At 42.6% G+C, this 25,152-nt stretch overlaps 1 protein-coding gene across 1 annotated transcript in view; it reads left to right on the forward strand.

The window, feature by feature from the left end:
* The first annotated feature begins 16,711 nt into the window (after window positions 1-16,711).
* Znrf3 (zinc and ring finger 3) overlaps window positions 16,712-25,152 on the forward strand; it is a 150,738-nt gene continuing 142,297 nt past the window's right edge. Inside the window, exon 1 of the mRNA XM_076865105.1 lies at window positions 16,712-17,002. Coding sequence (XP_076721220.1) covers window positions 16,712-17,002 — 291 coding nt within the window. The remainder of the gene's footprint in view (window positions 17,003-25,152) is intronic.

Below are 25,152 nucleotides of genomic sequence, written 5' to 3' on the forward strand. Positions count from 1 at the left end.
ATTTCCTAGTATTGGTGGGGCCCCTTGTTCAATACCTCTTAATACCACAAAAATAATTGGAAAAAAAAAAAGGAGGAAGATGGGTTGGGGTTGTAGCTCAGTGGTAGAGCGCTTGCCTCGCACATGTGAGGCACTGGGTTTGATTCTCTGCACCACGTAAAAAATAAATGTATAAAATAATGGTATTGTGTCCATTTACAACTAAAAATGGGGGAAAAAAAGGGAAAGAGAGAGAAAGAAAAAAATTTACCAGTGCTGGGGGTGTAGCTCATGTGTTTAACATGTTTCAGGCCCTGGGTTCAATTCTCAGACCCCCACACACAACCCTAAAAAAAAAAACTACTCTAACACTAAAGTCAAAACAGTATTTGCTCCTATTTCCTTCCTTGCTTTGAAGTTTTGCCTTTCAAGTTGAGGACTTCAATCTTCTTGGCATTGATTTTGTGTCTATGTTGTGATGCCGGACCCCCTCCCCCCTGCTTTTTTCTACTGGAATAAAAAGTTGTCACTTTCTTAGATGCTCAATAATCGATGACAATTAGTGAGTGCCAATCCCCTACTGAAAACCCTCCAGTGGCTCTCAGTCCATGAGGTGAAGCCCCATTTCTTTGCTTTGGTTTATTCAACATTGCAGGAACCTGCCCAGGCCCCCCTCACCTGTCACCAGTCTTCTTCAGCCACAGGGAGCTTCAGTCTCTGGGGCTGGGCTCTCTCTTGCCTGGAGCCTTTGCTGGTTTTATTTTCACTTCCTGGCATTCCACCTTCTCCTAGTTTCAGTGAACACTAGTAACAGGACCGTGGACCTCTACAAGATAGGCCCACCTAGAACCTGCAGTGATCTCATTTCACAAAAAATGTGTTTGCATATGTAATTAGGTTAAGGACTTCAGAATGAGTTCCTCCTGGGTTCTTACCTGGGTGGACTCCAAATCCAATGTCGAATGTCCTCATGATAGAAGGAAGAGGAAAAGACACAAAGAGAAGGAGACAGCTGGGTGCAGGTGGGACAGAGGCTGAAGTGATGGAGTCAAAAGTTAAGGAACCCCAGCATCCACCAGAGGGATAGCCCCCAGAGATTGGGACAGTGAAGGAAGGATCCTGCCTAAAGTCTGTGGAGTGAATAGGGCCCTGGTGACACCAGGATTTAGATTCTCCAGCCTTCAGGCTGTAAGAGAATACAACTCTATGGTTTTATTTATTTAGTTAGTTTGGTCCTGAGGATTGAACTCAGGGTCGCCAAAGCACTGAGCCCCATTCCCAGCCCTTTTGAATATTTTATTTAGAAACAGGTTCTCGCTGAGTTGCTTAGGGCCTCACCAAGTTGCTGAGGCTGGCTTTGAAATTGTGATCCTCTTGCCTCAGCCTCCTGAGCTGCTGGCATTACAGCCACCGTGCCCAGCTGTTTTAACCCCCAGGCTTTAACAACCCTGGTCAAGTACTACAGGCAGGAAAGTGGAGAAGGGAGCTGGCAGAGCGGTGGACAGGGAGGCCAGACTGCAAGACTAGAGAAGACCAGGGGGTGTGGGATGAATCACGTTCAAAGCCTCAGCCTGCAGCAGGCAGCCCTCTTTCTGACAGGCCTGGGAGGACAGACAGTGGCCATGAAGAGGGTGTAAGTGACAGAGCCAAACCAGAAGGATCTTTGGTTCCCAATGTCCTCAATGGAATGAATGAAGCTACTTCAGACACCTCTAGATACCTCATCCATGGTGGGAAGAGGGAGGAGGAAGTCCTAGGAGGCCCCAGGAGCACCAGGGGGTGGCAGACACATGGCTTTCCCCCAGGGTTGCAGACTAACCTCACAGGGAAGGGCTCACTAAAGCATAGCTGCAGGCAAGGTCAAGGGGCAATGGTGCCGTGGTGCAGAGTGGCTGCCAGCAGGCTAGAGGACAATTCCGGGACAGGGCAGTGGGAGGGCTCTGGTGTCTTTAGATTTCTTTGATCTCTGAGCCACTTTGGCAGGGACAGAGCCTTGGGCACCAACGGGGTCATGTCTGTTTAAACAAAATTAAACACTGGAGGTAAATCATTAACTGGCGGAAGAAACAAACAGGAGTTTAGGGCATATCTCCAGCCCCGGGACTGGGTAGCGGCAGGGATGTGAAGAAGGCTTGCTTGTCAGAAGTGCCTGCCACTCAAGGCTCCCCTAGGCTAGTGTGCAAGCGTTTGCACCTTCTATAATCAAGTCTCGGCACCAGGTTCTGCGGGGACAGGTATATAAAGACCATCAGAATCTATCCTAGTATCCTCAGCTCAGCAGTGGGGAAATCAGAGCCCACAGACATCATAGGCACCCATGTGCCAATCACCCGGCCCACCGTGACCTGTCCATCATCTCCTGTGATCCTCGTGCTCACCCGCTAGGACAACTGCACTTCATAGGTTCCTTGCTCAGAGAGGAACAGCAACTTGTCCCAGTGACACAGCGTGTCAGTGGTGGAGGACAATAAGCAGGAGATGGCTTTAGCAAAAAGAGGAGACTGATAGAGTTCAAGGGTGCGTTTGGGAATATATGGGCAGTAAACACAGCTGGGCCTTCTAAATGACAAGGGCAGCAAAGCAACTGGGAGGCAAGGCAACAAATGTCTGACTCTTTCCAGGACCACCTAGTCTCCCAACCCTGCTTCTTTATTGAACATGTATTTTTATTCTCCCTTCTACTTGGAGGCAGGGAAGGGGGTAAGAATAAGGGTTCTGGCGTCAAATCTAGTGCCAGTCCTGGCTTCACCATTTATTACCTCTGTGACCTCAGGCAAGCCCACTTTCCCTCCACTTCCTCACCTGTAAAATAAGGATACTACAGTCCCCAGGTAGAAATCAAAGGGGAAAGCATGAACAAAGCCCTTGGCACAGTGCCTGGCACATAATAAATGCTCAATAAACACGAGTTGTCGTTATCATTCCACTTGTTGGGCAACAGCCAGAGATTACCTATCTAAGCAAAAGGCCTTGTCCTCAAGGAGTGAAATGGTTTAGTAGGAGGGAAGAGCACAGGAACAGATGAGTGATTGCACAACCTGATGAGGGAGAACAGGAGGGGAGGCACGCATCCACCCAGGGTGGGAATCCACAGAATATGTTTGAGGAGGCGACTACAGAACCTGTTTTTGCTTTCATGGGTTTTGCCTGCCTAGTATTCATGTCCCCTTTCCTAAGGGGAAACAGCCAACCAGTCTCAGTCCATACTGAGGGTGACCCAAGTCCCCTATATCAGTCCCTATCTCCAGAGAAAGACAGAGGAAATAGGTATAGTTAATCAGTATATTCCAGGGCTGAGGCTGGGGCTCAATGGTAGTGCACTTGCCTGGCATATGTGAGGCAATGGGTTCGATTCTCAGCACCACATATGAATAAATAAAATATTTATATTGTTAAAACTAATATATATTTTTTTAAAAAATCAGTATATTCCATCCCTCTGGCCATGGTGATTGGCTCTCTGAGGTGTATATCAACCAGGTGCGGCCAATGAGAGTCAATTCATGACTTGGGTGGGGCGGGGGAGCTGTCTTTTCCCAGGGTGTGTTGGCAGGGTTGGGTGATAGGAGGCTAGAAGAGAGGAGACCCTATAAAACCGGGGGGTGGGGGGTGACATTCCAAAGAAAAGCAGAACCTCGAGCCCAAGAGAAATGGCACCTAATAACATCCTTTGAGCCCTGGACTTAGCTGTGTCTGAACCCAAGATTAACCCTGCACCTTATACTTTTATAGAGCCATTAACCACCCCCACTCCACCCCCCCCCCCCCGCCTTTTGGTGCTGGGATTGAACTCAGGGGCACTAGACCACTGACCCACATCCTGATATGTATATATATATATATAAAATAGTTAAAAATGGACACAAAACCTTATTTATTTATTTATTTATTTATTTTTGTGTGGTGCTGAGGATGAAACCCAGTGACTCATGCATGCTAGGTGAGCACTTTATCACTGAGCCACAACCCCAGCCCCCGCATCCCTATTTTAAAATTTTATTTAGAGACAGGGTCTCACTGAGTTGCTTAGTGCCTCCCTGTTGCTGAGGTTGGCTTTGAATGTGCTATCCTCCTGCCTCGGCCTCCAGAACCGCTGGGATGACAGGCAGGCGCCACCGGCCCCGCCTAACTTGGGTTTCTGTCACCATAAGTGAAGGCCTTTCAATATGTTCCCGCTTTTCCCATCCCAAACTTCCAATTTTTCTTTTTCCTTTTTTCCAAAAAATTTGGATAATTTTCTTAAACACACACATGTGCACACAAACACACATAAATATTTTTGTTTTCTTAAAAAGAGGGACCCTCCATAAGATTCCCTTATCTCATGGCCCAGCCCTTCTCCACTTGAGCTATCCATCATCTCGAATCCCAATGTTTACATGTAATACTAAAAGTTTTATTTTTTCATTTTAGTTGTTTTTAGTTTTTTTTTTAAATACCTTTATTTTATTTTTATGTGGTGCTGAGGATTGAACCCAGGGCCTCGCAAGTGCTAGACAAGCGCTCTACCACTGAGCCACAACCCCAGCCCCAAGGTGCTTTTAGTTTTTTTAGAGTGTCATAAAGAATAAAATCTTCTTGGACCTCAATTTTTCTATTTAGTAGTTTATTGCTAATACTTCTATCATTATGAGGCATTGAAGTTCATCCCTTTTATTTTGGTACTAGTGATTGAACTCAGGGGCACTTAACCACTGTGCCACCTCCCCAGCCCTATTTCGTATTTTATTTAGAGACAGGGTCTCACTGAGTTGTTTAGGGCCTCCCTTTTGCTGAGTCTGGCTTTGAACTCGAAATCCTACCCCCTCAGATTCCGAGTCGCTGGGATTACAGGTGTGGGCCACTATGCCCTGCATGAGGTTCATCTCTTTTAATTCTTGTGCAATATTTTATTAAATAGATATCTAAGCGTTCACCCATTTCATTCTTCTGTTTATGGGCATTTAGGCTATCTCCAAGTTTTTGCTCTTGTGAATAATTCTTCTCTTCACATTTAGTACATGCCATATTGGAGTATTCATTGTAGTTTCTGATTTTTATTTTGGATGGTGAAATCATGGTTGTTTCTTATATTGTTAAAACTAATGAACTAACTAAATAAAAGCAGATCTTACATGGACTAATGATGTGAGTGTGCCATGACTAATCTAATTTTATACACTAGAGGTTCAAAGAGAAAAATACACTGGGAAAATTCTATACATGTTGTGATGTGTAAAGTAATGTGCTGGAACTCCTGCTGTATCAGTCTATAAAGCAGATTTATATACTCTTGCACATATAGGTCTACTTTATTTTTAACCGCTGCTGAGTTTTTCATTAATGGATGTATCATAATTTAAAGTTTAAAAAATGTTATCTTGGAAAATCTCACACACATACAAAGCAGTGAATGGTAGAATGTACTTTCAAGAACCTAACACTCAGTTTCAATAATAAGCAACATCTGCCCAATCTTGCTTCATCTTTCCTCCATCTGTTCTCCCTTCCCCCATTGCATTATTTTGAAGCAAATTTAGGCTCTCACCTCATTCATCCCATACCTTATTCTCTCTTGGTGGATGCAGATTGTTTGTACTCTCTGGTTTCTATGAACAATGCTACAATGAACATTCCTGTAAATAAATCTTTGCAGACAGTTGTAAAATAAGTTTACATGAGTGGGCTTGCTTGATCCAAAGGATTAAAATCTGATCGATTTTGTCAGATTGTCCTTCAAAGGAGAAGTCCTATTTCCTATTCTGCATCATCAATTCTTTGAGCCCCCCCCCCCTTTTATTTTGGTACTAAGGATTGAACGCAGAAGCACTTTAACCACTGAAACACATCTCCAGCCCTTTCTCCTATTTTATTTTAAGACAAGGTCTTGCTGAGTTGCTGAGGCTGGCTTTGAACTTACCATCCTCCTGCCTCAGCCTCCTGAGCTGCTAAGATTACAGGTGTGCACCACTGCACCTGCCCGTCTTCTTGGGCTTCTTTCAAACATCTTTCTCATTGTTTCAGTTCAAGTTGCTATTTCTGATTTTTCTCTTTTTCCTTCTATCTTAGATGGAAAGAGACAAGATGCCCATAGGAAGGGGAAAGGTAAGAGCAAGAAGGAAGGCTACTTATCTGGCCATTCCTGGAGGGGGGTTGTCATCAATTCCTGGGGACCTGGTGGCTGGGGCTCACAAGAGCCTCAAGAAGACCTGGGCGAGAAGACCTAGGAGCCTAGAAGAACTGGGCAAGAGAAAGTGGGGCTGTTTTAAGTCAGTGCTTCAAACACAAACCAGTTAAGCTTATTTGTGGGATATCTCTCTTCCATGTCATGGCTGGACTCAGCGTTTAACTGTTGCTAGATATCATTTGAGTATAGAAAAGAAGGCACAGGAGGCTGGGTACCTCCATGGTGTGTGTGTGTGTGTGTGTGTGTGTGTGTGTGTGTGTGTTTAATTTAACTCTTATTTATTTGTTTTTATGTGGTGTTGAAGATGGAACCCAAGGCCTCAACTGTGCTAGGCAAGTGTTCTACCACTGAGCTACAACCCCGGCCCCCCATGGTATATAATCTTATGGGTCTATTAGCTCATTGCATCTTCTAGAAGGTTTTCTCATCTGTCAAACAAATGACAGCAACAAAAATAAAATTATGTGATGTTTAACGTGTCTTTCAGCAATAAAATATGAGGCCTACCTAAATCCCATGTTACATATGGAGATTACAGTTTTGTTGTCTTCTATATAGTTATTTCTTATAAGTGTCCTCAAATTGAAATAAGAAACTTTATGTATTTATTCATTCACTTAATAATACATCTAGCACTTCTTTATTTTAGGTATTTTGCTTTAGAATTCTTTGTCCTTTTGTTTCACAAAAGATTTTTTAATACTAGGATTTTGAAATGAAACTGTTTGAGTCTATTACTTTTAGTAAATTTAGATGTGTGTGTATGTGTGTGTGTGTGTGTGTTTTGGCAGGGGGTACCCGTGACTGAATTCAGGGGCACTTGACCACTGAGCCCCATCCCCAGCCCTATTTTGCATTTTATTTAGAAACAGGGTCTCACTGAGTTGCTTAGTGCCTCCCCATTGCTGAGGCTGGCTTTGAACTCACAATCCTCCCGCCTCAGCCTCCCGAGCTGCTAGGATGACAGGCAAGCGCCACCCCGTCCAGGAAAATTCAGGTTACTTAGTGTATGTCAACGGACGCAGCCAGTGCTCTCATTTCATGTTTGTCTCAGCTTAGCTTGCCTCTGCTGATCTTTTCATCCACAGCAGCTTTTTCTATGTGATTGAGGAAAAGAGCCATGAACAGCTTAAATTTACATAATCCTTGCAGTTCTAAATCCCAAAGCAGAAGACAGATCTTCCTACTAGGTTGCAGTAGATGGAATTTCAGGGAAGACTTTGATTGGCCCTGCTTTGGTCATATGCTCATCTCTAAACCAATCATTAGAGCTAGGGGAATGGAACACTCTAATTGGTTATTCTGGGTCACATGCTCAACTAAGTTGGAATGTTGAGCTCTGTGATTGACAGCCCTGCAGGGAGGGGTAGTTACCCATAAGAACAGATGCTGAGTAAATAATTCCCGTTCATTACCACATGCCTTCAAACTGATGTTTTCCAGGCTCTGTTAATGGAGCGTATATTTCTACATTATCACCCAAACTCTCTTCTCTCTTATTAACTCACTTCTGTTCTAAGCCATCCTGTCCAGTAGAGTTGCACAAAGCAAGTAATTGGCCTTTATTTCTTCCTAGTGTTTTCTCCCAATCCTTTTTTCTTATCTTCAAATAGAAGTATAATCAGTGTAAAAGCAACCTGACTTATCTCTTTTCAAAGGTTTAATGACCCCTCATCCATCGTTGGTCTTTCTTGGTCAAATAGGCTTGGGATTACAAATCTATTTCAATTAAATATTGCATGCTAGAGACATGGGCCTCTTGAGAAGGGTGCTGCCCACAGATACAACTGTCTCCTATATATACACTACAGTATTTATACTTCTGGGATCTTGTAGCTTTTTCTTCCTCTACCTTGGCAGCCTAGAAGAGACAGATATTGTAACTACTTGTTGCAATCCATATTTACTGTTAGTTTTCTCTTCTGTCTCTTGGCCAAAATTGGTCTGTAGATATGTTTATATGTTTATTTAGCTCCCACACTAACACATATCTCTAAAAACTATTGCACACACTGAAGAACCAGTCGATGCTGCAAATAAACCTGGAGTTTTGCTTCTTTTGAACAAATCAGAATACCTGTGAATCTTGGGCCCACGTTACCCATAGCAACCATATGCTGAAATAGCCCTTTAGACCAGCCAAATGTTCCCCAGGCCACGCTCCCAAAGGTGTTCCCAGTTGAAGCCCCAGTGACATTTACCACCTCATTTGCAGGTTATTTTTGCTTACACCTGGCCCACCTCACTCCCTCACATTCTCTGCCTGGCCCCTGGAGCATTGTTTGAGGAGTCTGTGACTCCTGGTTGGGTGGCCATTGCAAATCAGGGACAGGTTGAAGCAAGGTTTAAACCACTGATGATTGGGGCCTCGACTGGCCTTCTGCCTTAAGGCTCAAAGCAGACATGATTGATGGTGCACTTCAAAGGCGGAACAGAAACTTCTAAGGGTTTTGAAAGAAACTGCTGCTACTTGTCTGTATAACAACTATTGTACCTTTCAAGAGAATTATATGATGTTTAAATACAATAAATGAAAGTTTCCAGAAATAGATTTAAACACTGTGGAAGAATTCTAGCATGTCTTAAATTTGAATCACCTTAAAGAAGCAAGGTGAGATTCAAAGTCTTAAATTATTTTGTAAAATAGTTAATGTCTACTTACATTTCACTGAAATCTTTTATTGACTTCTTTGTCTGTCTCATATAGTAATAAATGTTTGCAGAGGGCAGGAAAAAGAAAAGGAAGGAAACTACTTGAATACAGGCACTGACTGATCTCTTTTTAGATTGACTTCTTACCTTATAATTTTTTGGTACTGGGGATTGAGCCTGAGGATACTTTACCAGTGAGCTACATTCCCATCCCATTTTACATTTTTCATTTTGAGACAGGGTCTCACTAAGTTGTGGAGGCTGGCCTTTAACTGGTGATCCTCCTGCCTTAGCCTCCCAAGTCTCTGGAATTATAGGCATGAGCTACCATGTGTGGTTTAATTTCTATCTTTAAATATTTAGAAGTTACAAAAATAGTACAGGAGGAACCGTGTGCCCAATACCTAGCTTCCTGCTAAAGTGACATCTTCCATAACTACAGGTCGATTCCTTTTCATCTTCTGATGGCATGTCTTTCCATGGTACAAAATATTGTTATTCAGTAAAGTCTATTGAATGAATGTGTTTGCATATAGAAAACAAGTGTTATCATATGTTGATTTAGCACATTAGTTTATTTATTTTCTTATTTTTGAGTAGGTAATATATATGCATAGTGCCGAATTCAATCAGTATAAAGGCTATTTAGGGAAAAGCAGATCTCCCTCTCTTTCCTGCCTTCCAGTCACCCAGGTACCTCTTCAGAGACAGTCATTTATTTATTTCTTATGTCTCCTTCCATATGTAATATCTGTAAAACTTCTTGTGTCTAGTCTATTTTCTCCCTGCCCACACCTGCCCTTCCATTATAGTCTACCATCTGCATATTTTTTTTGCACTTAGCTATATATATTGGATATCATTCCATAAAAGTTCATAGAGTTTTCAATTTTTTAAAAAAATATTTATTTTTTAGTTGTAGTTGGACACAATACCTTTATTTTATTTATTTATTTTTTATGTGGTGCTGAGGATTGAACCCAGGGCCTCGCACATGCTAGGCGAGTGTTCTACCGCCAAGCCACAACTCCAGCCTGGGTTTTCAATTTTTTAAAAAAGAAAATATTAAATGGATGCACCATAATTTATTTAACTAAACCCCTATTGATGGGCAACTAGGTTGTTTTTTATTTTTATTATTAAAAACATTCCTGCAGTGAATATCCATGTCTTGTTTTTATTTAGCACAGATATAGTCTATTTAGGTACTAAGGCATATATTTATGGATTTGAAATGCCTGCACTTCCATATTTGGTCATACAAATGGGACCTTTTTGTCCTATAGGCATAGGAGGCTGAGTACCTCCATGGTGTTTATGTAAAGCACATTTCATGGTGTATGTGTAAAACACGAAGCAGTTTTAAATAGTCAGGGTAGACCTTGGTGAAGGTGTGAGATTTGAGCTAAGATAGGGATGCTATATCACTAAGCCATGTCCTCGGCCCCTTTTATTTTTTATTTTGATACAGAATGGTGATAAGTTGCAGAGTCTGGCCTTGAACTTGTGATCCTCCTGCTTCAGCCTCCTGAATTGCTGGGATTATAGACATGTGCCACCATGCTCAGCCACAAATAGAACTTCGATGGTAGAAAACTTCCTAAAGCTTTGTGTGGTGTTTGCCCTGAGTTTGTGAGATTTACCAAAGATCTAGCAACTTTAACTGATGCTAATGCACCTGTTCTCAGTTATTTTCATCTGAGCTGTGGTCCGATAAGTACAGAAAGGAATATATTAAGACCAGGATGATTTACTAGGGATGTGCCACACAAGATAATGAATGTCCATCACTTCTTTTCCTGTCTTTTGATCAATTCTTTCCTATCATTTGATCAATTTGCTGATCCCATTCTTCCCTCTAACTGACAGGTCTTATCTCTTATTTATTTGAGGTTATTTTTTATTTCCCTTTACTGTCTGCTAGATTCTGGCGAAACTTCATTGCTGGTTAAATACCTCAATTTCTAAACAGCTTCATGCTTCTGGGAGATGAATGATTGTTACCTCTGTGTTGCTGGCCTGTGTCTCATTAACCATCTTTCTTTAAGCCGAGTTTTAAAAAATCAGAATTAGTTTCTTTTCTGACTCCCATCTGGATTTTCATCCAGTTTTTGAGGGAAGTACTGCTGTTCTTCTCCACATTCAGAATTTATTTTGGTCCCATGAAGCACAGTACTCCTAAGCAGCTGTTAATAAGCTGCTCCAAATGTCTGCAAAATGGGAGGGATACATGATGATGAGCTTATCACTCATTCATTTAGTCATTAATTCATGCAACAAATATTTGTTGAGTGCCTACTCTCTGGGCCAGGCAGTTTTGGCCTCTCAGTGAACAAGAGACAAAGGTCCCTGCCATCGTAGTTTCATTCTCTGGCATGTGTATACGTGGTAGTAGAGTCAAAAATAAGTAAGCAAATTATTTAGTGTGTTAGAAGGTGATAAATGCCCTAGGAATGGTAAGAGGCTAAGGGAGTTTGTGAGTGGGGGGTAGGGCACACATAGCAGTTTTAATTAGTCAGGTTAGACTTTGGTGAGGGTATGAGATTTGATCTAAGACAAGGAAGTAAAAAACAGAGGGTTTCCTTATATAGTATCCTGTATGTATGTGTGCACATGCATGAAAATACAACTGAGAACCATTTTTGTTTTTTAACCTAATTCAGGGTCTCACGCACTATTAGCAAGTGCTCTACCATTAGATAGGGTTATATTGTGTTGCCCAGGGTGGTCTTTTCAAACTCCTGGGCTCAAGTGATTTTTACACCCTAGACTCCAAAGTAGCTGGAAACATAAGCGCATGCCAACGCACCCAGCTAAAGGCGTAATTATGTTTATAGGTGTACTGTGATAGATACAATTTGCATAGCAAAAAAATTCACCCTTTGAAAGTGTACAACTTACTGGTTCTTGGATATTTACAAAGTGTACAATCATCACCATTATCTAATTCCAGAATATTTTCATTACCCCCCCAAAATAACCTATTAGCTGTCACTACCCATTCCTACTCCCTGCCCACCCCCCACTATTCTACTTTCTGTCTCTATATGTTCTGTGCATTCCACATAAATGGAAGCATACCATATGTTTCACTCAGTTTATTTTCAAGGTTCATCCAGGAATGTAGCATATATCAGTATTTCATTTTTGTTTACACATTCATCAGTTGGTGATGACCTTGAAATTAAAAAAAAAAATTTTTAGTTGTAGATGGACATAATACCTTTTATTTTTATGTGGCGCTGAGGATCAAACCCAATGCCTCACCATCTTGAATTTTAAATATTATAAAGGATCATCTGTGATTGCCCTTGCCCTTAAAGACTAGATGGTGCCATGAGGTTTACGATGGGGACAATCAGAACTGAGGGTGCTCAGAAGTCAGCATCAGAAGTCTGGTTTCACCAGACAAAGACACTTCAAAGAAAGAAAACTACAGACCAATATCTCTAATGAACTTAGATGCAAAAATTCTCAATAAAATCCTGGCGAATCGAATACAAAAGCATATCAAAAAAATTGTGCACCGTGATCAAGTAGGATTCATCCCTGGGATGCAAGGTTGGTTCAATATACGGAAATCAATAAATGTTATTCACCACATCAATAGACTTAAAGATAAGAACCATATGATCATCTCGATAGATGCAGAAAAAGCATTTGACAAAGTACAGCATCCCTTTATGTTTAAAACACTAGAAAAACTAGGGATAACAGGAACTTACCTCAACATTGTAAAAGCTATATATGCTAAACCTCAGGCTAGCATCATTCTAAATGGAGAAAAACTGAAGGCATTCCCTCTAAAATCTGGAACAAGACAGGGATGTCCTCTCTCACCACTTCTATTCAATTTAGTTCTTGAAATACTAGCCAGAACAATTAGACAGACAAAAGAAATTAAAGGCATAAAAATAGGAAAAGAAGAACTTAAATTATCACTATTTGCGGATGATATGATAATATATCTAACAGACCCAAAAGGGTCTACAAAGAAACTGCTAGAGTTAATAAATGAATTCAGCAAAGTGGCAGGATATAAAATCAACACACATAAATCAAAGGCATTCCTGTATATCAGCAACAAAACTTCTGAAATGGAAATGAGGAAAACCACTCCATTCACAATATCCTCAAAGAAAATAAGATACTTGGGAATCAACCTAACAAAAGAGGTGAAAGATTTATACAATGAAAACTACAGAACCCTAAAGAGAGAGATAGAAGAAGATCTTAGAAGATGGAAAAATGTACCCTGTTCATGGATAGGCAGGACTAACATAATCAAAATGGCGATATTACCCAAAGTTCTCTACAGGTTTAATGCGATGCCAACCAAAATCCCACCGGCATTTCTTGTAGAAATAGATAAAGCAATCATGAAATTCATATGGAAAAACAAAAGACCCAGAATAGCAAAAGCAATTCTAAGCAGGAAGTGTAAATGTGGAGGGATATCGATACCAGATTTCAAACTGTACTACAAAGCAATAGTAACAAAAACAGCATGGTACTGGTACCAAAACAGGCGGGTGGACCAATGGTATAGAATAGAGGACACAGAGACCAATTCACAAAATTACAACTTTCTTATATTTGATAAAGGGGCTAAAAGCATGCAATGGAGGAAGGATAGCATCTTCAACAAATGGTGCTGGGAAAACTGCAAATCCATATGCAACAAAATGAAGCTGAACCCCTTTCTCTCGCCATGCACAAAAGTTAACTCAAAATGGATCAAAGAGCTTGATATCAAATCAGAGACTCTGCGCCTGATAGAAGAAAAAGTTGGCTCCGATCTACATATTGTGGGATCGGGCTCCAAATTCCTTAATAGGACGCCCATAGTCCAAGAGTTAATAACAAGAATAAACAAATGGGATTTACTTAAACTAAAAAGTTTTTTCTCAGCAAGAGAAACAATAAGAGAGGTAAATAGGGAGCCTACATCCTGGGAACAAATTTTTATCCCTCACACTTCAGATAGAGCCCTAATATCCAGAATATACAAAGAACTCAAAAAATTAAACAATAAGATAACAAATAACCCAATCAACAAATGGGCCAAGGACCTGAACAGACACTTCTCAGAGGAGGACATACAATCAATCAACAAGTACATGAAAAAATGCTCACCATCTCTAGCAGTAAGAGAAATGCAAATCAAAACCACCCTAAGATACCATCTCACTCCAGAAAGATTGGCAGCCATTAAGTCAAACAACAATAAGTGCTGGCGAGGATGTGGGGAAAAGGGTACACTTATACATTGCTGGTGGGACTGCAAATTGGTGAGGCCAATTTGGAAAGCAGTATGGAGATTCTTGGGAGAGCTGGGAATGGAACCACCATTTGACCCAGCTATGGCCCTTCTCGGACTATTCCCTGAGGATCTTAAAAGAGCGTACTATAGGGATACTGCCACATCAATGATCATAGCAGCACAATCCACAATAGCTAGACTGTGGAACCAACCTAGATGCCCTTCAATAGATGAATGGATAAAAAAAAAATGTGGCATTTATACACAATGGAGTATTACGCAGCACTAAAAAATGACAAAATCATGGCATTTGCAGGGAAATGGATGGCATTAGAGCAGATTATGCTAAGCGAAGCTAGCCAATCCTTAAAAAACAAATGCCAAATGTCTTCTTTGATATAAGGAGAGCAACTAAGAACAGAACAGGGAGGAAGAGCATGAGGAAAAGATTAACATTAAACAGAGATGAGTGGGGGGAGGGAAAGGGAGAGAGAAGGGAAATCGTATGGAAATGGAAGGAGACCCTCATTGTTATACAAAATTACATATAAGAGGTTGTGAGGGGAAAGTGGGGGGGGGGAACAAGGGAGAGAATTGAACAACAGCAGATGAGGTAGAGAGGGAAGATGGGAGGGAAGGGGAGGGGGGATAGTAGGGGATAGGAAAGGTAGCAGAATACAACAGTCACTAATATGACATTATGTAAAAATGTGAATGTGTAACCGATGTGATTCTGCAATTTGTATTTGGGGTAAAAATGGGAGTTCATAGCCCACTTGAATCAAATGTATGAAAGATGATATGTCATGAGCTTTGTAATGTTTTGAACAACCAATAAAAAAAAAAAAGAGTGCAGTGTTGAAGAAGTTACAAATCCTTCTCTACTTCACTGAGAATGAACTTCCCAAGCCTCATAAAAAATAAAAATGGAATCATTAAAAAAAAAAAAAAAGAAGAAGCCTGGTTTCAGAGAAGCCAAGAAGCCGCTGTTCACAGAGCCTACTTTTCCAGGTGCCTCTCTCCTGAGCTGAGGCTCTGGGTGATCCAAATGTGGTAACAAATTTGTGTATATCTTCTCAAGTGTATTTTCTAGTTTACATTATTATTATTTTTTTTAGTTGTTGATAGACTTTTATTTCATTTATATGCAATGCTGAGAATCCAACCTAGTGCCTCACACATGTCAGGCAGGTACACTACTGCTGAGCCACAGACCCATCCCCTCTAGTTCACGTTTTGAAGTATTTTTTCTACTTTTAAAATGTAACCTTGGTAAGTTGTTTACTCAAAAGAATTCCCCATGAGTTTTCTTTTGGTCTTTTTAATATTTTGGGTGTGGTATCAAGTAGAAGCAGATCATCTTAACCAAATATTTGCAAATATCTGAGCAAACCATTCTAGTCAGGTAAGGAAGACAGATGGAGAAAGTAGGAATTTAATGTGTGTCTTTCGAAGGAGAGTTTCGATTCTAATTGATTACATGAGGATAGAAAAGGCTTGCTCAAAGAGGAGTAGGGAGTTAAAAAGTTTTTCTTGGTGAATGGGAACCCCCGGGCCCTTGAGCATGTGTGGTTGATATGTTAATCTGGCAGCCATCAATCTGCAGTAAAGGTGTTGGACTCTTTCACCCTTCAGCACAGGATGAGCCTCAAGGTTCAGAACTTCTTTTGAGGGAGGTCTATCAATTACAGTCTTTGGGGCTGTAGAAAGATGAACTCCAGGAGAATCCAAATGACTTCCTCAAAGTTTGTTCCACCTGCCCTTACTCATCTGGTGCAAAGGAACTGTCTGAGCTACACGGACACATCCTGGCACAGCAGAGGCAAGCAGCCCCTGACAGCCGAGGCCTTTCCCGTTTGATCACCGAGGTGGGGGTGGGGATATAGCGCCGGGTGGTGGCGTCCAGCTCTACTAGAACTCGGGCTTAGGTTCAGGGGACCGGGGAAGGACGAGGCCTTCCACGCTTGAATGGCTCTAACTCCTGCATTAGACCAGGACACGCGGGGCCCGCAGGCAAAACGTGTATAGTCCAGGAGCAGGTTGCGGTCCTGGTTCCCGCCGAACCGTAGCAACCGACAGGAGAAATGTCGGCCGCTGAAGGGACAGCGCGGTGGAGGCGGAGCGCCGATGAGGGGGCGGAGCGCCGATGAAGGGGCGGGGTAGAGGCGGCCGGCGGGGGCGGAGTGAGGACGAGGGGGGCGGAGCAAGACTGAGAGAGGGGGCGGAGCGAGGGTGATGAGGCGGGGCAAGACGGCTGGAGGGGGCGGAGCGAGGACGATGGGGTGGAGCGAGGATGAGGGGAGGATCGCAGACGGAGGCCGGGGCGGGGCGTGCTCAGCCTCAGGGCTCCGCCTCCCGCCGCCGCAGGCGCACCCGCCCCGCCTTCGAGCTCCCCAACAGCCGCGGCTGCGGCCGAGCGCGGGGAGGGAGGGGAGAGCGGGTCACGACGCTGCCGGGGCGGGGATAACCCCTCACGTGGAGCAGATGAAAGGGCCGCGGCGCGACGGCCGGGGGAACCGAGTGGAGCCTGCGACCCACAAAGCCGCTGCCGCCGTGATGGGGCTGTGAGGCGTCCGCCCTAGCTCGGTCCTCCGCCGGCCCGCGACTATGCCCGGCCGCGCCCGCCCTCCGCGCCCTCCCGCCGCAGGACCATGAGGCCGCGCTCGGGCGGGCGCCCAGGGGCCCCGGGCCGCCGCCGCCGCCGCCGCCCCCGCGGCCCCCGCGGCCACCGCCTGCCGCCACCGCCGCCACTGCCGCTGCTGCTCGGGCTGCTGCTGGCGGCCACGGGGCCCGGCGCGGCGCGGGCCAAGGAGACGGCGTTCGTGGAGGTGGTGCTGTTCGAGTCGAGCCCGAGCGGCGACTACACCACCTACACCACCGGCCTCACGGGCCGCTTCTCGCGTGCCGGGGCCACGCTCAGCGCCGAGGGCGAGATCGTGCAGGTAGCTGCCCGCCGCCCGGGCCCCGCGCCGCCGCCGCCACAAGATGGCTCCGGGGGCTGCGCCCGCCGACCCCGCCGCGGGCTGGCTGACTGGCGGGCGGGAGGGGCGGCGAGGAGGCCGGCGGCATCCCGCCCGTGCGGGCGGGACGCGGCCTCCGGGGCACTGCAGAGGGGTCCAGCGCACGTGAGGGCTCGACCTCCCGAGGGTCCGGGGTGGGGGAGGGAGCCGCTGGGCATGGCACCCACTCTCGGGCGGCCCCCGGAGCCCATTGGGTACTTCTGTCTGCCTCAGGTGGAAGTCTCGGGAACTACCTGTTGAATGCCAACTTTGGAAAGACAAGTGTTGAGGAGTTGGGTGGCTTGTTACAGGTCGTAGGCTGTGCTTTCCAGCCAATGCATGCTCCTTTTGGGAACGCCCAGGTTTGTCTGAGGGGCTGCACAACATCAGGTTCTTCCCTTGCAACCTGCCGCCAGCCTCACCTGAGTGCTGACCCTCCCAGCAGGGCTCTGGACAAGCAGGCAGGAAACCTGGCGGGGGAGCGGGGGTCCGGGGTGCCCAGCAGTGGTGGTGGAAGGCAGCCGTCGCTGAGTGCTTCAGATTACACTGAACCGGAGGGAGACCGCCTGCCCGCCCCTCGGCCAAGGACTAATGTGGAGGCTTGCAAATCGCAAGCCAGGGTCGCTTTCTGACAGGGCCTCCACCTTACTGCAAATGAAAGAGGTTTGCGATCCAAAGGAAGCTAGCTAGGGGGAGCGTTAAACTGTGCCCACTGTTTGAAGGAGGGACTCTTCCCTGAAGTCTCTGCGGGTGGTTAGCGGGATAGATTTCCCGCTTCCTTGGACATGATTTTATCAACTTGTTAGTAGAGGGCCAGCGCACTTATGGCTGTTAATAGGCGCGCCTCTGGTGGGGGTGAATTGAAATGGTTGGCATGTCTTTGAGCCTTTTGGGATGATGGGATCGCTGCAGGGCCTAAGCTTTGGGCCTTTAGTCTTGGGTGAGTTATAAAGAGAAGGGTTGGCTGTGCGGACTGACTATATAGCTGCCTAGAGTGTAGATTGCTTCTTCCTTTCTCTTCTCTGGTGCGGACTCAGAGCCCAGCCCGCATAGGACTGCAAGCATGCAGCTTGACTCCTTAGAGGTGTGTCCTTTACAAAGAGGGAGGATGGACCTATGCTGTGATTAATCAGCATTGCCTTACAGGGCTCTTGACTTGTCTTCAACTTCTATCTGATAAACAGAAGGCAAAACACGTTGATTGAGTTCTGTGACTACAGACAGTTTTTAAAAACTGTTGAACTTTTTTCTTTATAATATTATTATTACCATCTCTTAACATAAAAGCTTTAGAGAGCATGCTTTGCAGACGATTCCTAAACATTTCTATTGCAGCCTTCAAGAATAGTTGAACTTAAATCTTGTTCCTTGTGACTTCTTGCCTCTCTTTAAGGCTTTCACTCTGTCCTAATGGCTTTGGAAATTGTTTGACTTACAGCTTTCCAAAGGCGGGGGTGGCGGGTAGGGGGGGTTAAAGTGGTTCTTCACTTTTTGAGGAGACTTTTGAAGTTTGTGATTTTTACCTCCAGCGTTTTAACTTATACTCTTTATTCACAGCAGTTTGGCTAGCTATCCATTAAGAGTAGTGCTATGCTTTGGAGATAATCTTGGGTTCACCATTTAATACAAAATTAGCAGTTTAAACACACCATTTGTAACTATTTTATCCTTGTGAGTAGAGAGATAATGTGTAAATTTGGCAGAAGGAATCTATTCTCTTTTGAAACTTTTTGAAGTGCTTATCTAATTCTTTCTAGTCCATTAGCTTAGCCAAAAAAAAAAAAAAAAAAGAAAAATTAAGCCAACAGTTGTTAAGAAAAAATGACATAAATGGCATTTAATAAGTTCACCTAAGCAAACACTAATAGGTGTCCTTAATTCCTTATAAGTGCAATAATATTGGTGGGCTTATCTGAGCTATCTGAACAGCCATTCCTTGGTGCATCATATATCTTTAATAACTTTATTGTGGTCGCCAACTTGTGAACTGTGTCCCTAGATGGAGTGCAGTGTGGCTTTTAGGGCTATGTGTGTACAAAGGCTGATATGCTTTTATTCTTCGAATACTATGCAGTTGAAAAACTTGTTGTGATCCCTGTCTACTGGCTGTGAATTTTTTTTTTTTTTTTTTTTTTTTTTTTGTGAGAGGGCTGGGGTTGTAGCTCAGTGGAAGATTGCTTGCCTAGCATGTGTGAAGCACTGTGTTCACTTCTCAGCACCACATATAAATAAATAAAATAAAGAATAGGAAAAACAAATAGGTATTCAGCTTCAGATTATTCATGTTTTTTAAGTACTCTGAACTTTTCAAAACCTTTTATGTACTATCTTAAAATACTTAGTGATTTGCATTTAATGTTTTTATGGTCTTCACAGTTTATTTTCAATAACTAAAGCTAAATAGTAGGACTATAGCCTTGCTTTTATATATATATATATATATATATATATATATATATATATATACACCCAGTGGGGTTCTATAACAGTATTGTTCTTGGTTAAAAAGAGGGGGAAAAATTGAAAGTTTCTCTCCTTTAATAATTTTAAGATAAGAAATTGGCTTGTATTATTAATTTTTTCTTTTTCTATTATATACCGATGAAAATATCTGTGTGTTTATACAGTAGATACCTTATCATAGTCTGGCTTGCCCAGCTATTTCTAATTAGAGTACTTTTTCAGTCATTTGCATGGGTTAGGGTATGGAGAAGTATGTGTGTGTGTGTGTGTGTGAGTGTGAGAGAGAGAGAGAGACAGAGAGAGACAGAGAGAGAGAGAGAGAGAAGATTGTAATTCAAACCTTGGGATTTAGTCACCAGGAATATTGGTTCTTCCTTGTGCACTTTTAGGCTTAAATAACTATCCCAAGTTCAGTAATATAGTCAGTGTGAAGATATGTGTGTATGTATACATGTGAGTATATATATATATGTGTTTGTACATACACATTTATATATTGTGAATACAGTTATGTAGGTATGAAATCCATTAATTATTTGTATTATTCATGCAATGTTGTAGCCTATTTGCATGTAGGAGTGTCAGCATGCATTTGGAGAGCTGGAGGAGTTAATTGCACTTCTGTAGTTCTGAAGCATGGCACTTTAAAGGTTTTTTAGACATATTGATACATATTTCATCTTTGAGCCAATTTGTTGCTGTTAATGAGATCATTATCTGAAACTTTTAGACTTGGCTATGGAACCCACATGGTTGATGATGTTAAATAAAGAGGCCCGATTAAACACTGGCTAGTGGTATGTGGATTGGTTAAACAAACAAAGAAAATTTGCATTGCTGGAGATGAAAGATTGTTTTAAAGTGGAAATACATTTTTTTCCCCTTGAAGTCAAATATTTAGAAATGCTTTAGAAATTCATTTGTGGAAGGAATCATAATGATAGATTCTGTGTAACTTTAAAATCAACTTTTCTAGATCCTAGGTCAGATTTGAAGCTGGGAACATTAAGAACTAAATCAAGTTTTTCAGCTGTTAGCAGTGGAAGGAGAGCTGGGTGGTAGATTAAAAAGGCTAATTAAGGGGCTGGGTCTCTGGCTCAGTGGTAGAGTGCTCCTCTGGCACACATGAGGCCCTGGGTTCGATCCTCAGCATCACATAAAGATAAAGTAAAAGTATTAAAAAAAAAAAAAGACTGATTAAAGTCCTTAAATATCCACTGTTAAACTAAAAGTATCATAGAGAATAATTTTAAGAAACGAATTCCTCTGCCTTGTTTCCCTGTCAGTGTGGTTTTTGCAGGTTAGCATTTGATCAAATACTTTCTTTTCATCTCCATTTTGAGCTAACAGGCCTGCCTCTAAAAATTGACTTGGCCTAATAGAACAATTACATGCTGACAGCTGACCTGGATTTACACAGAAGGGATTGCTGACTGTCTTGTCAAATGGACCTTCATGGGTTAAAGCCAAGCATTTAATTTGGAGGAAGAATTATGGCTGTATTTTGTGACCTTATAAATTCTTAGAGTCTCCTATTTTCTGTCTTGTACTCTGAGATCTCATGGAACTTACTAGTATAATTCGGAATAAGGATGAAGTTGGGAGTGGGAGGTAAGTGTGGAGTCTGTAGACTAAAAGGAAGGCATCTATGGCTTCCATTTATGAGCCTGCGTTGTATACAAGGCAATGTGCCAAGCATGTCATGTGTTTGTCGTCTCATCCTAACATTAACTCAGAATTAGCAACTATTGTTAACCCATTTTTCAGAGGAGGAAACTGACAGGCAAGTTTAATTCTCTAACCTCACACAGCTAGCAAATGATAAAACCCGGATTGAAACCCAGATCTGTATGGGTTCCTTGATCTTTTTTTTGGCCAGATAAACAACTTTGCTTTGTTAGGATTTTGTTATTAATTTAAGTCTAATGTTTAACGATCTACTACAGGAGTTCTTAACCCAAGGGTCATAGATAGCCAGAGATGTCCTGTGAACCTCTGAATTTATTCACACATTCTTGTGAATGGGCACTTTTGTTTTCCTAAGCAGACATGCAAACTTTTTGGATGGTTCTGAAGTGCTATCCTCCTCCCCAGGGGAAAAGAGAAGGTCTGATCTACTACTTGTCATGGACTGGAATAGTTCAGTACTAAGAATTTGAGTGAGGTGATGTGGGGCTTAGGCTGGCAAGAGAAGGAGGGAAGAAGGTTGTGTATTTCTAGGCCTCCACAGAGCATATTAATTTGATAGACATTTACCAGAGCCCTGTTCTGCATTGATACTATCTTCTGGTGTTCACAGTCTCTTGTGGTGTTCACAGTCATGTGCATGGATAAATGATAATCCTTCCTGACAGGGTTTTCCCAGTCAGGAAAAAAAAAAAAAAAGTGAAAAAATAGTCAAAATAATTTTTTTTTTTTTAAAGAGAGAGAGAGAGAGAGAATTTTAATATTTATTTATTTATTTTTTAGTTTTTGGCAGACACAACATCTCTGTTTGTATGTGGTGCTGAGGATCGAACCCAGGCCGCACGCATGCCAGGCGAGCGCGCTACCGCTTGAGCCACATCCCCAGCCCAAATAATTTTTTTTTTAGTTTAGATGAAGTGCAAAAAGATGATCTGAATGCAGGATTTGGGAGGATAGTATGAATGTATTCCTTTCCACAGTTCATTGAAAAATTAAGTGATGTGTCTGTTGGCATTGAAATGCTTTAAGAGCAGCTCCTCACACCTTCCCTTATGGACCTAAACTCTAAGGGTGTAGTTCCATTTGTTTTTATTCACCCCTGGATCCATCCCTGAGACTCCCATACCTGCTACTTACTCATCAGACACTTGATATTTGTTTAATGAATGATGGATTTAGAGTGGACGTCAGGTAGACACTGAGTGTCACGGGGTTTGATTAATTAATGAGAACAACTTTGTCTGGTTTGGCTGATTAACTTCAGGGTTATTTTTCCTTTTTTGGTTATTTCCACAAGTTTGCTTGGTTAGAAGGAAAGGATATCTCTCTCTGGTTCCAGAAGACCCACTGGTATTATAAAATTGGGTTATATGGAGAGATCTGTGTGGGGTGTGCACATTCCAGGGCAGGATACCTAGCATTATAAAAGTCTCAAGTTAACCTTTTCCAGATAAAACACTGCAGACACTGTGGATAAAAAGATGTTTGAATCACTTGTGTCCCCTGGAGTAATTATAAAGGCTTGGTATTCAGAAAATCATCATTAATCTGAATATATGCTAAGTGAAAGATTTTGCTTATGATGGTTTCCCTAGTTTGAAGAATGTGGATTTATAATTTATAGTTCAAGGCAAAGGTGATATTTAAATTAATCTTCATGATCAAAAAGAACCAGTTGTAGTCCTTTAATATGTTAGATAATAAGACCAAAATCCATAGAGGTAAAGCACCTTACTTAGGGCCACATGGAACAACCCAGGGTTAATATTCAGGTCCCCCAACTTCAGGCTTTGTTCTCCCTGGCTGCATCTGAGCAGAGGATACTGGGGAAGAGCAGATGCAGAAGCATGTCTTATGATCAGGTAGATTGTTGAGGAAAGCCAGGCACTGTTCAATTGTACATTGAGTTTAAGTGGTTGCTTTTCCTCTCTAATTAATTTAAATTGAATCTGTCAGTCTTTGTCAGAACTTTTAAAAATAGCTGCTAATTAAGCTGGTACACACTTGTAGTCCCAACTACTGAGGAGGTTGAGGCAGGAGGCTCTCAAGCTCAGCCTGGGCAATATAATAAGAGCCTGTCTCAAAAGAAAAAAAGCTACTAATGATTAAGTACTTACTTACCATGTGCCAGTCCCTGGGTAGTGCTCTGCTCTCATTTAACAGATAAGGTAGGTGACATTTACCAGGTTTTCAGATGAGGAAACTGAGTGGAGAGGTAAAGTCACTTGTCAGAGTCATTGAGCATGACAGTAAGTAGAGCTGAGATTCAAACTCTGGTCCTAAGACATTTCTGTTTTCACAAGACGGCTTCACTTGGCACTTCTTGTGATGAGGTTATCAAACCGATGGTGGAATTTAAAGTTGAGCTTAAACCGTGAATGGCTGATCAAGAAGTGGTTCTATATCATCAACTGGGAAAACTCCCTACCCTCACAGAAATTTATTTCCTTCCTTCCTTCCTTTCCAGCTTGCTTTCTTCTTTTTGTAATTACAGAAGGATCATTCCAACTTGTTTTTTCCACTAAGAGCCAGGCTGCCAAGTTTGGAAAGAAGGACCAGTGACTTGAAGTATACAACTGTCACTTGATGGCACTTCCGTTGTTTTTGGCTATTGGAAAGCTGGAACGGCTGAAGTATTCTGGCATTTAAAGGGATTTCTGGTGTGAAACACACCTCCTTCCTGTGGCTGACTTTTCAGAGCCATTCAGAGTCTGCATGGCTTTCTCCAAAGAGGTCACGTACTATGTTCATTGCCTTTCTTACTTTGCATAGGCTGCACATTCCCTAATTGTTGATTAAAAGGCTTTAAGAGCCCAAAACTGTGCATCACCCTGCTCCTTCCTTTGGCAGACATTTAGTAGTGCCCTCTGTCCACCAGACCCCGAATGGGGTGAACCTGCCTGCAGGCAGCTGAGGGTAGGGAGCCAGACCCCAAGCTGTTACTTGTACTGGGACTGAGGCTACTGAGAAGTCCCTGGAATAGGAAACTTGGTCCTGGTACTGAGTTTGGACCTGGGCAACCCATTGTATGTCACAACACAGTATGTGGATTTGAACAGTTTGGCCTTTCCCCCACTCCTTTCTACTTACTTTTGAGGTTAAGGCTGATAACCCCGTTGTGGAGACGTGCCTTTGTACCTGTCAAACAGAATAGGCAGGAGGTAAAGAGTGGAGTCTCTTTGTTCTATTTGTAGCCTGAATGAGATGTTTTAAAATCTGACTTTTAGCAGCTCTGTTGACTCATGATAGTGTGAAAAGAATAAGGTCAGCTGGGCCCATTGTGGTTCAGAGAAGAGCATTTTATTTTTATTACTCTTAAGATGTGTACTCTAAAGACTTAATATTAATCCTCCTCCTCTTCCCAGCAGCTAGTGTGATTATGATTGTTTGGATGTGAGAGTTGATTTGGTGGGGGAAAAAAAAACTTTGATGACTCTTGGAAGTTTGATGTGAAAATGTATGTGAAGACATGTGGCCTCCTGGGGCAGAAGCTGCTGCATTTTTTAAGCTAAAAAAGTAAAAGTAAGGATGGCTTAGCCTAAGTGTATGTAAAATTCCATCCAACACTAAGAATTTGATTAAAACTTGATTTCTGTTTGAACTTGAGTTAATTTTAGAATGCTAAATTGTCAGCAGACAATCACCAAATTCCTACTGTGGATACATTCTTGAGACGAAATGTTGCTTTTGTATATCCATGATATATAGCTGTGATTTACAGATGTTATTTCTCTGATTTCTCCAGTACAAATGTGGGCTGCCTAATTAATTTCAGTTTATAAAAGAAACCGAGATTGAGCATCTAAGAAAGCTTCTTGAGGCCATAGAGCTGGGATTTCAACTTGGGTCCCCTAAAACCAAAGTTCACTGCCCCACTTGACTCAGGACCCACATGTATTTTAGTGAGATTTAGGCAAAAATGTTAGAATAAGTTAAATTTTTAT

Source organism: Callospermophilus lateralis, chromosome 1 (assembly GCF_048772815.1).
Source record: "Callospermophilus lateralis isolate mCalLat2 chromosome 1, mCalLat2.hap1, whole genome shotgun sequence".
Taxonomy (NCBI): Eukaryota; Metazoa; Chordata; class Mammalia; order Rodentia; family Sciuridae; genus Callospermophilus; species Callospermophilus lateralis.